Raw genomic sequence first — 16,636 nt, 5'->3', positions numbered from 1 at the left:
CGCTGCAGTTTCTGGGGACTCAGCTACTGTGGTATAACTGGCTAGGGCTGGGTGTTTCAAAAGAGCAGGAGATCTGAGAGGCTCTGGCAGAGCCGGGGGAACAGGATGCCCAGCTCTTTCCCCAGACTCCTCCCCACCCTCATTCATAGCGGCTGTGTAACCATCCCCACTTATTTCATGCATTTTTTGCAAGTTTTTTGGACAGTCAGACTTGTTTTGAATGGGTTTTATGGCAAATCACCACCACTAGAGGGCTACCAACACCTGCCATAGCCTGCTACAGTCCAGTGCAGCTGCTGCATACAGGACACTGGCTGCAGGAACTGGACCCCATGGCTCCAAGTCCAAAATCCATTGGGGAGCAGGACCAAAGCTGGGGTCTGCTTGCAAACCAATGGTAACTCCAGCCTTCCAGACACATCATCCCCAGCCAGCGTGCTTCTTACTCTGCTCTTCAGGAGCACGAGCTGAGTTCAGGCTACCTCACCTGTGGGAGCCCTTTGCCTCTCTCAAATTGTTGCCCTGAAGCAGGACAGTTGCAATGGGGGTTTGGCAGGCAGGCCCATTGGTGGGGGTGGTGGCCGGGAGGCCTGGGCCCTTTTAAATTGCCCGGGCAGGCCCCAGGGCCCACTCTGCAGAAGCGGCAGGCGGGGGAAGTCAGTGGCTGCCCCATGCTGCCCCTGCAAGGAAATGCCTCCTCTCCACCGCAGGCACCAGCGCCAGGCAGGTACGGATGGGCGGGGCCCTGGCAGATTGGACCGCTCTGTGCTCCCAAGCTTCAGCTGTTCTGCCCCCTAGGACTGTGCTGGGAGGGGGGATCCCTGCTCTGCGCTGGCAATGGGGCTGCTCCCTCCATGCCATGCCCCATTGCCCCTGGCCAGCCCCTTGCACCAGGCACTGACCTCCCCGCACCATGCTCCATTACCCACATGGGGGCCCACAAAAAGTTCATCCGGCCCTGACTCCTAGGCGCAAGCAAGGTGATACTTTCTAGGGGGCCCATTGACTGGTCTGCCCCGGGGCCCGGAATTGCTGTCTGCAGGCCTGTCGGTGGGGTCTCAAGTACGCCAGCTCACACAGGCCACCAAACAGCTATAGCTACAGGGCTGTCAATGCCCTGCTGGCTTCTGGTGCCCGGCCCCAGGAGCAAAACCAATCGGCCTGGACTCCACAGGATTCTGAATCTCTCTTCGCAGCCTGTGTCTCGCCAAGGTGCCCTGCTCAATGGGACCATGCACAGGGACTAATTGAACTGCTAGGGGTTTAATAAATACAAAGGCCGGCAGGGCTGTTGGGATCTTCGATGCTGTCCTCGTGCATAACCCGGGCCAGAGAACCTCGACCAGTACTTCCTGCATCCAGCCCATTCACTTGGGGTCTAATGAGGGTGTATATTTTATCTCCAACCTTGATTGAAAGATTCCCAGTGACAGAGAATTCACCCCACCCCTTGGCCACCTGCTCCAGCGGCTAATCACCCTCACTGTGACAAACCTGTACCTTGCCAGTCTGAACTCAGCTGACTTCATCTTCCAGCTCCTGTGTCTTACACCAGGGGCTCTCCACCTTTCCAGACGACTGTCCCCGTTTCAGGAGTCTCATTTGTCTTGCCTACCCTTAAGTTTCAACTCACTTAAGAGATACTTGCTTATAAAATCAGACACAAAAGTGTCACAGCACACCAGTACTGAACAATGGCTGACTCTCTCATTTCTACTATATAATTATAAAAGAAATCCATTGGAATATAAATATTGTACTTACATTTCAGTGTACAGGATACAGAGCAGTATAACCAAGTCATTGTCTGTACGAAATTTTAGTTTGTCCTGACTTCACTGGTGCTTTTTATGTAGCCTGTTGTAAAACTAGGCCAATATCTAGATGAGTGGATGTTCCCCTGGGGGTACGCATACCCCTGGTTGAGAATCACTGTCCTACAACACTGTGTGTGTGAGTGTGAGGTAGGGTTCCCAATGCTCCAGGATTGTCCTGGAGTCTCCAGGAATTAAAGATGAATCTTTAACTAAAAAGATGTGAGGAAACCTCCAGGAATTCATCCAACCAAAGATGGCAAAGTGTCAGGAGTTGTGCAAGATTTAGGGACAACGGAGGGCAGAGCAGGACCCTGAGGAGTACCCAAAGGGGAGCATAAAGCTCCTGACCTGTCTCCCCAGCCCACACTCAAAGCCTCTTCAGGCCTATGCCTTAGGGCACAATTGATTTATAAGGCAGCTATTCCCCTGACCTGGCTGCGGGGCCCTTTGCCTCACTCTTCCACCAGCAATGGGCACTAATTTCCTTCCTGTATCTCCCCACCTCTAACAAAGCCCTTTATAGCAATCACTGGCCCCTTCCCAGCTGGGTCTGATAATCTAACAGGGCTGGCCCCGGCCCCCCGGCCCTTAAAGGGGCAGAGCTCCCCATTACAGGGAGCCACGAACAAAGCCCAGGGAGCCATGTGGGGTTAGGCCTTTCCCGCCTGGGCCGAAACCCAACCACGCCGAGGGGCTGCATGCACCTGCCCCTGGCAGGGAGGAGAGACGATGCCACCTGCCACCCTGAGCTGCTGCCGCTGCCACGTCCACAGCCACGGGGCGGCCGAAGAGATGATGGGACACCACCGAGCAGCGCCCACTGCTGGGCAACCCAGTACCCACAATTCTTTGTTGCCCACCTGCCCCCAGCAACGCAGGAGGAGTAACTACATGGGCACCAGCCAGAGCCCCAACAAGAGGCCGGTGGTGCCCAGCAAGGATGCTGAGCCCATGGACCGGTCTCAGATGGGCGGAGTGTGGGAGAGTCTCGCGCCTTCCCCTCCCGCCCCAGTTCGAGCCCTGCCTTGGAGCAGAGAACGTCTGGGTTTCCGCAGCACCCCGACTGTGGCTCTGCCAGAGATGTGCCGTCAAACCAAGCAGGGGGATTTCAGCTCCCCTCCCCTCCAGCAGAGTTCGGTCACAAGCGAGATGAGTTTTCCGCTCTCAGCAGGCACTAATCAACTCCATGAAAATACCGAGGGGCTAATCCGTTATAAGCACAGGAGGTGCTGGGCTCCGGGAGTCCTGGAACAGATGGAGACAGACTCTGTGTGCGAGGCTAACGAAAGACTTGGCTTTACTCTATTTATAAATAAACGGCAATTTTTTCTCCCCACGCTCACAAGAGTGGGAACTGGAGCAAAGCCACCACAAGCACAAAGCAGTGGGTGGCGTTTTTACGTAGCTGCCTCTGCAAAGAGCCCCGTTTGTACAGGAACTCAGGGCACCGCACCCATCCCGACACCACCTGGCCTCTTTGGGAATCTGATTCACCTCTTTTTGTACCGTGAGCGATGCCTTGAGCTGCAGACCCCACTTCTCCCGCAGGGAGCTGCGGTTAACCGCCTGCTCTCCCCGGCCTTCCGTGGTCACAGGTGTCATGAGCTGGGATAGGCTCAGATTTCCCCCCACCATGATATAAATTCCTCAGGCCCAGCAATCTTCTCCCCTGCAGATGGAGAGAGCACAGCATGCTCTTCAGAGGCCGGTGGCAAACAGGAGCTGCTAGCCCCTGTTCAGACATTTCCCCCTTGGCAGGCTCAGCTAGTCCTAGCCAGGATCAATGGGTCACTTAAGCTCAAGGCAGTCTCCCAGTAGCAGGCTCTCTCAGAGTCTTTATAAGGACAGGAACAGCCAGGCTGGATCAGTCCAGGGGGTCTGCTGAGTAGCCCATCTCTGAGAGTGGCCAGTACCAGCTGCTTCAGAGAAAGGTGGAGGAGCTCCCACAGGAAGAACCTGGCCCAGGGGTTAGGACACTAGACGTGCATCCTGGCAAGCTGTGTTTGTGTCTTTGCTCTGCTACTGGCTCCCTGTGTGACCTTAGGCAAGTCACTTAACTTCTCTGTGCCTGAGTTCCCCCTCTGTAAAAAGGGGATCACAGTTCCCATAATTCTCTGCATGACCAGAGGATGGGAGGCTAAGAGTGTGAGGTGGCCAGATGCCGTGGTGATGGGAGCCACATAATTACTTAAGTTAGACCTGACCCCAGGAAAAGTTTATTCCCAAACCCTCCATTAAGTGAGTCCTTAATGATGGTCCCCAGTTTTCAGTGGCCATGGCTGGGAGGATTTGTAGGGAGATGGTTGGGTTTTCATTGACCCTAGATGAGTGCCTCTGGAAACCAGCCCAGTCTAGTGTTTATATGACAGAAGCAATTCCCTGGATTTGAGATATAAACCTTTCCCCGCAGCCAGGTCTAACACGGTGGGTGAATTACACAACAAGTCCAAGCTTGGGCTGAGCTACTGGACGGTCTTGCTGGACCCCACTTAGATGGGAGACTGATGAAATAACATCCAAGGTGCTGCTAGTGATCCAGAAGGTGGCGCTCTCCTCCACTGAGTGAGCTCGGTGCTGTTGGAGGGAGGGTGACATCTTTACTCCTAGGGGAATTCTGCGCCACTGCGCATGTGCATAATTCATGTCCCCCGCCAATTTCTTTGCTTCCCTGAAGAAAAATGACTTTCTGACAGGGAAGCCAAGGGAAGCTGCAAGAGCAGCCCTGCACCACTCCCTAGCTGCATAGGTACATCGTTTCAGACACCCAGAGCAGCCGGCGGAGAGGTAAATCACTGCAGGGCTGGGGACACCCCTGCCAGTGGCTCCTACCCTGAGCCAGGATCAGTTGCTAATCCTGGCTAGGCTGGAGGCAGGAGAGGACAGGACTTCCTCTTCCTCTGCAAGGAGTGGCTGGGGCTGTGTCAAACCCCGCCCCCCCCCCAGACCTCCCCCCCACCAGCTGCAGGAAGCTCAGCATCCTCCCCTGCTTCCTGCCCCCATCGCTCCTCAGCTGCAGGGAGAAGGGTCACTGTATGGGGACCTGATCCCCCATCTGCCCAACCCCCATGCATCCAGACCTCCCATACCCAGACACCCACGCTAAGCCTAACCCTGTACACCCAGAACCCCACTAGCCCTCCATACCTGAACCCAACCCCACCCCATGGAACATCAACCCCTGTATCTGGAGCCCCTTGCACCCAGACCCCCTGCCTCTGGCCCTCCACCTGTGCACCCAGACCACCCCCCACTGAGCTCCCTGCACTCAAACCCCCACCCTGATGAGCCCCACGCCCTGCACCCCCCTGATCCCTCACATCCAGATCCCCATGCAACTGACCCCCAACTAGTTGCATGCAGACCGCCACCCACCAACACCCACTCTCCCAGCACCCAGGCCCCCCTGCTGAGACCCCCACACCCAGACCCCTCCACTGAGCCCCACCCACCTTCACCTGGAAGAGTCCCATTACCCATGCACCTGGAACCCCCCCCTCCAATGAGCCTGTGCATCCAGATCCCCCCACATCTAGACCCGCCACTGAGCTGCCTGCTCCCAGATTGTCCCACACCTGATCCTCTCACCCCAGACCTGGATCCCCCCACACTGAGCCCCTCCACTCTTGGATTCTGCCTGGTTGAGCCTGTCTGTCCCACACCTGGTGTGCCTGGCGCAGAGGGGCAGGGCCCCAGGGTGTTTCTGGGGCAAGCCCAGGCCTTGTGCTGTGTCAGGGTCAGGTGCAGCCTCACCGCTGAGTCCATGTCCCGGGGGCGAGGATGGGGAGGCTGCAGCGTGATCTCCCACCTTCATGCAGCCAGTGGCCTGTGCTCCCCGCTGCCATGCTGGAGCCCCTGTATTTATTTACTGACAAATAAAACTTGCAGAATTTTAAAATATTGTATGCAGAATTGTTAATTTTTTGGTGCTGAATGCCCTCAGGAGCACATCTTTCAAAGGAAAAGCAGAGGTTCTGTTTCTGTGGGGTTAAAAGTCCCAGGCCGTTTTTAGTGGGAATGGTTTAGCCATTTAGCCCTGGTCTCTTTGGGGTAATTACATACCGCCTGCCTGCCTCTCCTTCGGAGTGTCCTCCTTCACTTTCTGTCCTAAACTGCCAGGCAGTGTTGCTCTGGGCTATACAAACAGCTGCTGCCTTCCACTCCAGAGGTGGCTGCATTACAATGGTGAGTGAGATGGTTTGTAAAGCAGTTTGGGATGAAAGGCTCTATGAGCTGCAAGTTCTTATCAGCAAAGAGAGTCATCCGGTCTCATGTTCTGGGCAGGGAGGGGCATGTCCACCCCCCTATGTGCCCGAGGACACGAAGTGCATCTCGGTGTTGATGTTGGTGTTGCCCGCATGGGTGCAGCCCACCTTTTGCTTGAAGATGAAGGGGAAGACCTTCTTGAAGGCTTTCCTGAAGTTGAGGCCCATGAAGGCGTAAACGATCGGGTTGACGGAGGAGTTGGTGTAGGACATGCAGTGGGCCCAGATCTTCACCTTGTAGATGTAGTAATTGTGCTGGAAGCTGGGGCTGAAGGCCTGGACGAGGATGAGGAATTGCACGGGTCCCCAGCAGACGGTGAAGAGTACCACGATGCTGGCCACCATGCGGGAGATCTTGGCCCGCATCGCCGCGGAGCGCTCGGCCAGCTGCTGCACCTTGCAAGCCACAGAGACAGGGTGTGTGTGTTAGCATTCACAGCCAGGCCGTTCTGGTGGGAGTTGAGCCATCATGCCAGTGGGTGGACATGTGCAAAGAGGTATACACACAAAGTGGTTGCATGTGTGTATAACACCACACCCCTAGGAGGTGGTTGGCAGTGGGGATTGAACCTGGGACCTCTGGATTGGAGCGCATGAACCTCTGCTGCCTGAACTAAAAGAACAGTGCCGTGGCAAGCTTATCCACCTCTAGTTATGGGCCACCACCGGGGGCAACAGAGCATCACATGGGGTGGGTCACACGTGCAAGTATTGGTGGGTGCCTCTGCATGCATTCATGTGCAAACAACACGGTGGGTGCATGGGTGCAAATGGCAGCATGTGTTGTTCACAAGCATGTGGACACAGGTGCATGTATATGCAAGTATCTGCAGACACAGGCCATGCACCCGAGCATCACTGTACATGCACCGTTGGATACAGAGGCCAGGGATGAATCTGGCCCTGTGGTCGAGGAGTCCTGAGCACCATCAACTCCTGCTGGAGCCAGTGGAAGTCTCTGGAGATCAGGTCTTATGTAGATCTATGCATGCACACGCCCCCTATGGGCGTGTGCGGGGAGTGCAGGGGGGAGGAGCCAGGTACCTGGTAGTTGTTATCGACGGGCTCCACGGTGGGATGTCCCATCTGGTAGAGCATGGCCATGTAGCAGACGCAGATGGTCAGTAGGGGCAGCAGGTAGACGGCCAGGAAGTTGTAAAGGATGAAGGCCTTCTCGTGGGAGGCGGAGGGGAAGGACTCACTGCAATAGGTCTGCGGCCCGAACCAGTAGCCCTCCGTCAACCTGTTGTACATCAGCACCGGGGTGGAGACGATAAAGGAACCTGCCGTGGGCAGCAAGGCCAGAGTCAGGGACCCAGCGCCAGGCTGGATGCTTGCGTTAGTGGTCAGCAGGGGATGAAGGGACCGAACTGAACTGAACCAGGATCCCAGCCAGTGGGGGAGCAGGATGGAGGGACAGACCTAAGCCAGAACCAGGAAGGATCATGGGTCGCAGGGGGAATGAGTTGGAGGGACAAAGGGAAGGGTCAGAACCAGGTTATGAGGATGATAGGTGCCAACGGTCCATTCCCCGAGGGTGGGGAAGGACTCCACTGGATACAGCCAGCAGCTTCAGCTCATGCCTGTGTTACAGCTGTCCCCTCCCTTCTTACATCCCCCAAATTCCTATTTCAGCCCCCATCCTTGAACATCCCCAACCTCCCCAGGTAGGGCTTGGCTTTGCAAACCACGCCCAGGGGTGGTTCAGATGCAGGTCCCATTTTATCTGAACCCTGACATTTATTGGGTCGGGGGTTGGGCCAGGGGTTGCATAAATGGTTCTAGGCAGTTTCTTTAAAAAATAAAGGGGCCCTTACCCAGCAGGCTCTGTCCCCTCATGCCCACATGGACCTCTCCATCCCCCTTCCTCCTCTGAGAGCGCCAGTGACAGCCCCTCCCGGCCAGCTCACCCCAGCTGCCCGGCACCACTTCAGGAGGGCCACGTTTCCCCAGTCTCCCCTACCCACGCCGGCTCTACTCACAGATCCAGATGCCCACACTGACGGCAACGGCGACGCGGGGGGTGCGCTGGCGCAGAGCGCGCAGCGGGAACACGGTCACGTACCAGCGGTCCACGCTCATGGCCGTCAGGGTGACGCAGGTGGCCTGCACGGAGACCTGCCAGGGGAGGGAGAAGCGGAGAGGGGAGCGCCTTGGAGTGGAGTTGGCTGGGGAACCACGCACCCACCCCGTGCATTGTTGGCGCCAGATCGACTGTAACAGAGATACGGCAATACACAGCAGCTGAGTATCTGGCTCTGTGTCTGAGTATTCTACCCTTGGAAGCCGATGATCTCAGTTTGCGTGGTGTGGTGTGTTGGAAATGCAAGCTGCCACCACAAGAGCAGGGGGGTTCCTGGCCTTGCTTGCAGGCTGTGTATGGACGTGTGCCATCTCGGACATTTCCAGTTAGTCTGGAAAATGTCAGCCTAAATCAAGGTGGGGGGATTTACATAAGAACATCAGTGCTGCCAAAATGGGTCAGACCAATGGTTCATCTCGCCCTGTATCCCATCTCCAACAGTGCCAGATGCTTCAGGAAGAATGTACACAAGGCAATTTTGCAGCGATCCACCCTGTCTTCCACTCTCGGCTTCTGGCAGTCAGAGGTTTAGGGTCACCCCGAGCATGGCGTTGCATCCCTGACCATGTTGGCTATTAGCCATCGATGGACCTGTCCTCCAGGAACTTATCTAGCCCTTTTTTTGAACCCATTTATACTTTTATACTCACAACATCTCATGGCCCGGAGATCCACGGGTTGCCTGTGTGTTGGGTGAAGAAGTACTCCCTTGTGTTTGTTTTAAACATGCTGCGGATTAATTTCGTCGGGTGATCCCTGATTTTTGTATTACATGAAAGGGTAAATAACGCTTCTCTAGTGGCTTTTTCCAAGTCCTTCAGAATGATAGAGACCTCTCTCATATCCCTCCTTCGTCATCCCTTTTCTAAGCCAAACAGCCCTAATCTTTTTAGTCTCTCTTTGTACAGAAGCTGTTTCATACCCTTGATCATCTTTGTTTCCCCTCTCGGAACCTTTTCCAATTCCACTTTCTCCTTTTTGAGATGGGGTGACCAGAACTGGACACAGTACTGAAGATGTAGGCATACCATGGATTTATATAGTAGCATTATGATATTTTTGTCTTATTTTCTATCCTTTTCCTAGTCGTTCCTACCATTCTGTTAGACATTTGGACTGCTGCTTCTGCATATTGAGCTGAAATTTTCAGAGAACTATCCAGGTGATGCCAAGATCTATGCCTCGCTGCAGGGAGCAGCCTGCTTTGTCTCTCTCTGGTTTTGGTCACTGTGTGTTTATCATAAAGTCGTGTTATGCTGCAACCTTCCAGCAAGAGTATGTTTTTTATCTAACTTTTCTGTTTGTATAGCATGCACATAGGCCATGTGTGTGTATAGCTTGCACCCGTGCAAGGCATGGGTGTGTGCCCTGTTGTACAACTGCATGAGAAATATATGTGTGAGGTGCCTGCGTGGAAGGAGAGGACAAAGCTCGCCCTGTTGCTGCCCACGCAGTCTCTCTTTTGAAGACTAAATCCCCCGCAGTCACCCCAGCACTGCCCACAGTAATGAGGGAAGCCCTAAGCCAATGCCTCACCTGTTGGATGTAATTGACAAACTTGCACATGAACTCCCCGAAGATCCAGCCGGGAAGGGGATACAGCATGGCAGTGAACGGCACGCAGCACACCAGGAAGATAATATCTGTGGTGGCAAGGTTGGCTGTCAAAAGAAAGAAAGGGTCATGCTGTGATTAGGGCACAAGCCTTGGACTTAGGAGGCCTCAGTTCAAATCCTGCCTCTGCCACAGGCTCCCTATACCACCTTGGGCAAGTCACTTAGTAGCTCTGTGCCTCAGTTTCCCACCTGTGTGATGGGGAGAACAGCCTCTTAGGGGTGTGGTGAGGCTAAATCCATTAAAGATGGCAAGGTGCTTAGATACGGCAGCAACGGGGTCGATTTAAAAGGCGAATGAGCTGGCCTTTGCTGTTTCAGTTCTCGTCACCCCCCTTGCCGTTCTGGCAACAACGGGTCTGAAACAAAGACTTTGCTGCTGGGAAATGGACATGTCCAGGACACCGACCCTCTTTCTATTGATGCTGCAGACCTTGGTTTATGTCCCCTCCTCTTCACCCCACGTAAAGGGCCAGTCTCCACTGCAGCCAGTACTGTGTGGTTCCACTTTCAGCGGCATGGTCTGGGGCAGAGAGCACCAGGCTTGGAGCCTTTCTGTTTCCACCCCTCTGTTAGTTGCTTTCCCGGCTGCACCCACAGATTCACAGGGGCTGTGCCTCCGCGGATGGGAATTGCCTCCGCTCCAGTGAAGTCAATGGAGCTGGGTCACTTTGCACCGGCCGAAGATCTGCAAGGGACCAGAAAACATCACCTGCATCAAGCTTATAACTCCATCTTCCAGCTCCTGGGCCTGTTGGTTAAACCAGCTTTGATTCCCTCTCAGATTCCACTATACCCGGTAGGCCAAATTCAGAGGAAATGTGTGAGGGGAGATTGGGGTGTCTAAGGGTCCGCTGGCCGTAAAAGAGAGGAAGGGTCTCCTGTATGCTAGTATGAATCTGGATTAACTCCATTGGCTTTAGGGGTGTTACTCCAGGTTTACACCAGTGCAAGAGGGAATCTACATACACAATGAAGGGCTGGAAGAAGGTGTAAGTCACACCCTGTCTCAATAGCCTCTGAACCGTCTCAGACTTGCCCCTGTGAGCTAACCCCAGTGTGGGGGGGCTGGGAGCCCAGGGTTTGGAGCTGAGCCCCATCCCTGACGGCACAGAGCCTTGACACTGGCTAAGTGGCAGTAATTGCTCTAGTGGAGTGGAAGTTTGAGCCTGGAGGATGCTGAGTACTTCCCGGATCCTGCTTGGCTCCTTGCTGGATCGGGGCCATATGCAAAGAGCACCTGGAGTGAGATTTGTGAGGTGTACAGAGGGGGAGTTTCTAGTAACGTCAGCATCAAGAGGCAACAAGGTCTAGTGCTTAGAGCATGGGGCTGGGAGCCAGGAACGCCTAAGATCTAATCTCAGCTCTGACACTTGGCTCACTGTGCAGCCTGGGATAAGTCATCAAACCCCTCTTGTGCCTCAGTTTCCCCACCTGTAGAAAGGGGATCACATTTACCTCCCTCCTGGGGCTGGGAAGAGGATCTATATAACCTTGGTTCTCAGCTGGGGTAAATAGGCGTAGCGCCATTGCTTTCAATGGGATTATGCTGATTTACACCAGGCACCAGCCCTCTCTCTCTAATGCATTGCATGACGATAATTTTTTTAAGCAATCAAGGTCAAGAAAGTCAATATCCCCCAGGACCAGGGTTTCCTCTGAGTCAGGGGGCGTCGCGGTATTGGCTCATTTCAGGTTCAGCCCGGATGTCCTGGTTAACCCCTGTGCTCCTGGACTGCAGCAGGGTTCTGGTAAGCACGGATGGATTGACAGCGCTTCCATAAGGGATGTACAAGCTATGCGGGGCCGCCCTGAAGGTTTGCTTTGCCCATGCAGCACTGACCAGAGCTGCCTTAGTCAGGTGAAGACATTCATGCAGTTTCAGCCAGTTCGGTACAGCTGAGTGTCACTTACTTCACCGTCCTATCCCAGGTGCCTGCTCCTACTTGCACTGCAAGGGATGGTGACATTTGGAAGAGCCTGATCCAGCCCTGCCTGGCGCTTTGTCTGGTCACTGACCCCATAAACCAGTGAGTGGAAACCTGTGAGCTGATCTTGCATCTTGCACCCACTTTGCACAGGTGTAAACGAGGACAGAAAGCACAGGGCAGCTACAGATCAGGCCCCTATTGACTCTATTGTGCCGGATCAGGCCCCTCAATATTTTAGCTGAGGAAAAAGCTCTCGGTAACCTGGGTTACTGCACACAGAACAGGAGATTCTCACAGTGAGCCAGGAGATTAATTGTAAAAGCAGCGGATGCAAGGATGGTGGGGGAGGGACTGGGATAGGCAGACTTTAGACTCTAATTTTCTGTCATTGTGCATCACAAAAAGGTCAAAATCTCTCCAAAGAAACTAGATACAAAGCGACAAATAACCGGCCTGCGGCTACATGTTGTAACTGATGCCTGCGGCTAGGAGGAGCGGAGATTGCTGGGGCGAAGGGAGAGGTGGAACTCCGGGGCAGAATAGCTGGGTCACAAGTCTGAATACTATATTACTCGTATGGGCTCTCAGAGATACTGATCTTCCCTAGGGCTGATTCCCAACCTCCAAACAGCCTCCTTCCTAGTATTCCCACTGTACCCCAATGGGCCCTTCATGGGCCTAGAAAATGGCCTGTAATTTCCCCTGGCTGGGCAGAATTTTGCATTGTTACCAGCGGTCACTTCCAGCTCCTGGGCACAGAGAAACCCCAACGTGGGGACACTAGGCAGGGCAGCTAGAAAGCCAGAGAGAACCACAGGGTCTGTCTGTGCCGAGCAGCTTCAGTGAGGAAGCCCCGTTACCTTCATTACAACCGATTCCGGCTCTTCTGCATCACCTGAGGTACCACGACACCCGTGTCCAAGAGTCTACGAGAGCGATAGCAACACTTAGCATGTTAGGGCCCAGTCCGGCCGGCCAAAACCCTACGGAAGCATCACCTGAGTACGACTAGCAGGATTAAGCCCAATGTCTTCAAAGCACCATAGAATGAATATCCCTCTGTATTGGGGATGTTTGGTTTGGTTTTGTTTTTAACAACTAGCCGTCACAACGTACAAGATCTTCAAGCACAAAAAGGGGAAAGCTCCTGCCTAAAATGTCTCCCCCGGAGTCACTAATAAATCATCACCATGAACGGACTCCGAAGATTTGGGCTGTCAGGAGTTTTGTTAAACCCTCTGCAAAATCCCTGCGCTGGAGGGGGCTCAAAGGCCCGAGTTCTCCTTTGACTTTCCTTCACAGTTTCGCAGTGCCTCCGTCTTCCTGAGGGCACTGATCAGGATGCCTCTCACTCCATGCTTAATTTGTAATGAAAAAGGTGCCATGCCAGGGTAGCGGGGCTCAAGCAATTTTTTTACTTTCATAACTGATGTGGCAAGCCCAGAGGTGCCAGGACTACGAACTGCCAGGCCCAGAGGTGCCGGGGCTAAGTTCTGGCAAGCCCCGGCACAAATTAAGCCCGTCTCTCACTCCTACATGTGCTTGAGCAGCTCCTGTTCTGTTTTACCCGCATTCTGCCCTAGATTTCATGTTATAGCAGTCTCGGATGATGACCCAGCCCATGTTCGTTTTAAGAACACTTCCACTGCAGATTTGACAAAACGCAAAGAAGGTACCAATGTGAGATTTCTAAAGATCGCTACCGCACTCGACCCAAGGTTTAAGAATCTGAAGTGCCCTCCAAAATCTGGTCAGGACGGGGTGTGGCGCATGCTTTCAGAAGTCTTAAAAGAGCAACACTCCAATGCGGAAACTACAGAACCCGAACCATCAAAAAAAAAGAAAATCAACCTTCTGCTGGTGGCATCTGACTCAGATGATGAAAATGAACATGCGTCGGTCCACCCTGCTTTGGATCATTATCGAGCAGAACCCGTCATCATGTCCTCTGGAATGGGGGTTGAAGCATGAAGGGACATGTGAATCTTTAGCGCATCTGGCACGTTAATATCTTGCGACGCCGGCTACAACAGCGCCATGCGAATGCCTGTTCTCCCTTTCAGGTGACATTGTAAACCAGACGCAGGCAGCGTTATCTCCTGCAAATTGTAACCAAACTTGTTTGTCTGAGCGATTGGCTGAAGTAGGACTGAGTGCACCTGAAGGCGCTAAAGTTTTACACTGTTTTATTTTTGAATGCAGTTATTTTGCGTACATTATTCTACATTTGTACGTTCAACTTTCGTGATAAAGTGATTGCACTGCAGTTCTTGTACTAGATGAATTGAAAAATACGATTTCTTTTGTTTTTTACTGTGAAAATATTTGTAATAAAAATATAAAGTGAACACTGTATAGATAAGTGGGATGCAATTATTGTTTAAGAGCGTGATTAATCACGCAATTAATTTTTTTAATCGCTTGGCAGCCCTAATATAAATATTGTACTTACACTTCAGCGTGGTACTTGAACTCGTTTTTCACTTGTGAGCCTTGTTTGAAGCCCGAGCCCCAGCTTGTAACTTAGCTTCGTGGGGTCCCTTGTGGTGTGGGGACCCAGGCAGTTGCCCTGCTTGCCACCCCCTAATGCCAGCCATGCACTTGCAACCCCCCTAAACCCATCCCACCACTCCCTGATCTAGATGATTTGAGTACCCCCTGGAAGACCTCGGTGTACCTCCAAGGGTACACATACCCCTGGTTGAGAACCACTGATCTCGGCTGACCTTCTGTATAGCCCAGGCCAGAGAACTGCCCCAAAATAAATTCTAGATCAGATCTTTTAGGAAAACATTAAAAATTGTCAGTGGTGGAGAATCCAAAACGACACTTGGCAAATTCTTCCACTGATTAATTACTCTCACCCTTAACATTTTACACCTTATTTCCGGTCTGAATTTGTCCAGCTTCAACTTCCAGCCACTGGATCGTGTTCAACCTTTCTCTGCTAGTTTGAAGAGCCCATTATTAAATATTTGTTCCCCATGTAGGTACTTATGGACTGTGATCAAGTCACCCCTTAACATTTTCTTTGTTAAGCTACATAAATTGAGCTCCTGGAGTCTATCACTCTAAGGCAGGTTTTCTAATCTTTTAATCATTCTTGAGGTTTTTCTCTGAAGCCCCTCTAATTTATCAACTCCCTTCTTGAATTGTGGGCACCAGAACTGGACACAGGATTCCAGCAGTGGTCACACCAGTGTCAAATACAGAGGTAAAATTGCCTCTCTGCTCCTACTTGAGATTCCCCTGTTTATGCCTCCCAGGATCGCATTAGCTCTTTTGACCGCAGTATCGCACCGGGAGCTCCTAATCAGCTGATTATCCACCACAGCCCCCAAATCTTTTACAGAGTCCCTGCTTCCCAGGAGAGAGACCCCCATCCTGGCCTACGTTCTTTGTTCTCAGCTGCATATGTTTACACTGAGCAGTATTAAAACGCATATTGTTTGCTTGAGCCCAAGTGATCCATATTGCTCTGAATAAGTGACCTGTCTTCTGCATTACTTACCACGCCTGCAATTTTGGGGGTCAGCTGCCAGCTTTAGCAGCGAGATTTTATGTTTTCCTCCAGGCCCTTGACAAGGAGGTTAAATAGCGCAAATAATTCTGTAGGTCAATTTTGTTTCAAAGGAAATTAACCCCTGAAGGACTGCTCTGGAATACGCCCCCTCTCTTCTGAGGCATCCATCCACCAGCGTGAATCTTCAACGCTAATGGGTTCGCTCTCTTGCCACTGCCTGCACATTGATTTCTGTGTAAATCTTTTGCGTCTTTCTCTGACAATTTGCTTTCTCTTTTCTCTCATACTTTCTTGGGCTGGGACGCAGGCTCGGCCGTTGCTTTTTAACACTACCAGATGATCTTCAACTCTGGCTGACTCCTAATATATATATTGATGTTATATTCTTCATTGTCCATTGCTCCCTCCACTGATAGCAGACCCTCTGCTCCCTCACATCCTGAGATGCACATCCTGTCCACGTCTTGATTGATAGTCATTAGATTATGAATCACCAGGAGATTTCTTGTTTGGAAGTTAATTTTTTCTTCTCCTCTTGATTCTTACTTGATCACTCTGGCAGTGTATCATTCTACTAATGGCTCGGATCAAATTTTTCTAAATTTCTAAGCCCCACCGCGCCCCCGTGCCCAGGCCCAGGGTTCCTCTGTGCCCAGCCCCACCGCGCCCCCGTGCCCAGCCCCACCGCGCCCAACTCACCGATGTAGAAGTTGGTGACCGTCCTCATCTGCTTGTGCTTGGTGATCACGTAGATGACCAGGGAGTTGCCCGCCAGCCCCAGCGCCATCAGCAGGGCGAAGAAGAGGGGTACCAGCCAGGCGTCCACCAGGCGCGGGGGGCTCCGCGGCTCTGAGCTGTTGGCGCAGAGCAGCCCCCCGGGGCAGGAGCGGTTGGGGAGCAGGAGAGAGGCGTTGAGCAGGGCGCTGGCAGATGCTCCCCGCATGGTCCTGGGGCGCAGAGCGCAGGACCCCTGCCTTTCCCTGGAGGGGGAAGGGGCCGCTCGCTAGCAGGACTCCTGGGTTCTCTCCTTAGCCCTAACCCGCAATGGAGCTGGCGGGTCTCCTGCCAGGGGACCCCAGGGAGGCTCCCCGCTCGCCCCTAGGGTCAGGGGTGGGGTTCTCCCAGAGCTGCCTTCAGCAACCCGAACTCCCCGAGCCTGGCGAGCTCCCTTCCCGAGGGGCGGCTCTAAGCAGCTCAGGAAGTTTGGGGCCGGGGGGGGGTTTAGCTCCCGCGCTAACCTTAAGGCTGCTACCCGGCGTCCTCCGTCCGGAGCAGCAACTCCGCGGCGGGGAACCCAGGAGTCCGAGCGCTGCCCTAGGAGGGAATCAAGCCCCAAAGGCAGAGAAAGCCCCTCCAGCAGGACGCCGCGTCCCCTCTGCTCCGCCGCGCTCCGAATCCGCTCTGGTT

At 53.3% G+C, this 16,636-nt stretch overlaps 1 protein-coding gene across 1 annotated transcript; it reads right to left on the bottom strand.

The window, feature by feature from the left end:
• Positions 1-5,454: 5,454 nt before the first annotated feature.
• Positions 5,455-16,263, bottom strand: KISS1R (KISS1 receptor). The gene is made up of 5 exons (XM_074939676.1): positions 15,929-16,263; positions 9,699-9,823; positions 8,062-8,197; positions 7,124-7,362; positions 5,455-6,475 (listed from the first exon to the last, which is right to left on the bottom strand). Exons 1-5 carry the CDS (start codon positions 16,170-16,172, stop codon positions 6,119-6,121), a joined length of 1,101 nt encoding a protein of 366 aa, XP_074795777.1. The 5' UTR covers positions 16,173-16,263; the 3' UTR covers positions 5,455-6,118.
• Positions 16,264-16,636: the final 373 nt, after the last annotated feature.

Source organism: Natator depressus, chromosome 25, assembly GCF_965152275.1.
Source record: "Natator depressus isolate rNatDep1 chromosome 25, rNatDep2.hap1, whole genome shotgun sequence".
NCBI classification, from domain to species: domain Eukaryota; kingdom Metazoa; phylum Chordata; order Testudines; family Cheloniidae; genus Natator; species Natator depressus.
Note: the sequence above shows the minus strand (reverse complement) of the source record. Positions and strands in the feature narration are given on the sequence as shown.

Coding starts and splice junctions, on each gene's coding strand:
- KISS1R (XM_074939676.1), bottom strand. CDS start 16,172: ATGCGGGGAGCATCTGCCAGCGCCCTGCTCAACGCCTCTCTCCTGCTC. Junction 9,824..15,928: donor GGTCACCAACTTCTACATCG/GTGAGTTGGGCG, acceptor TTCTTTTGACAG/CCAACCTTGCCACCACAGAT. Junction 7,363..8,061: donor CAGTGTGGGCATCTGGATCT/GTGAGTAGAGCC, acceptor TGCCCACGGCAG/GTTCCTTTATCGTCTCCACC.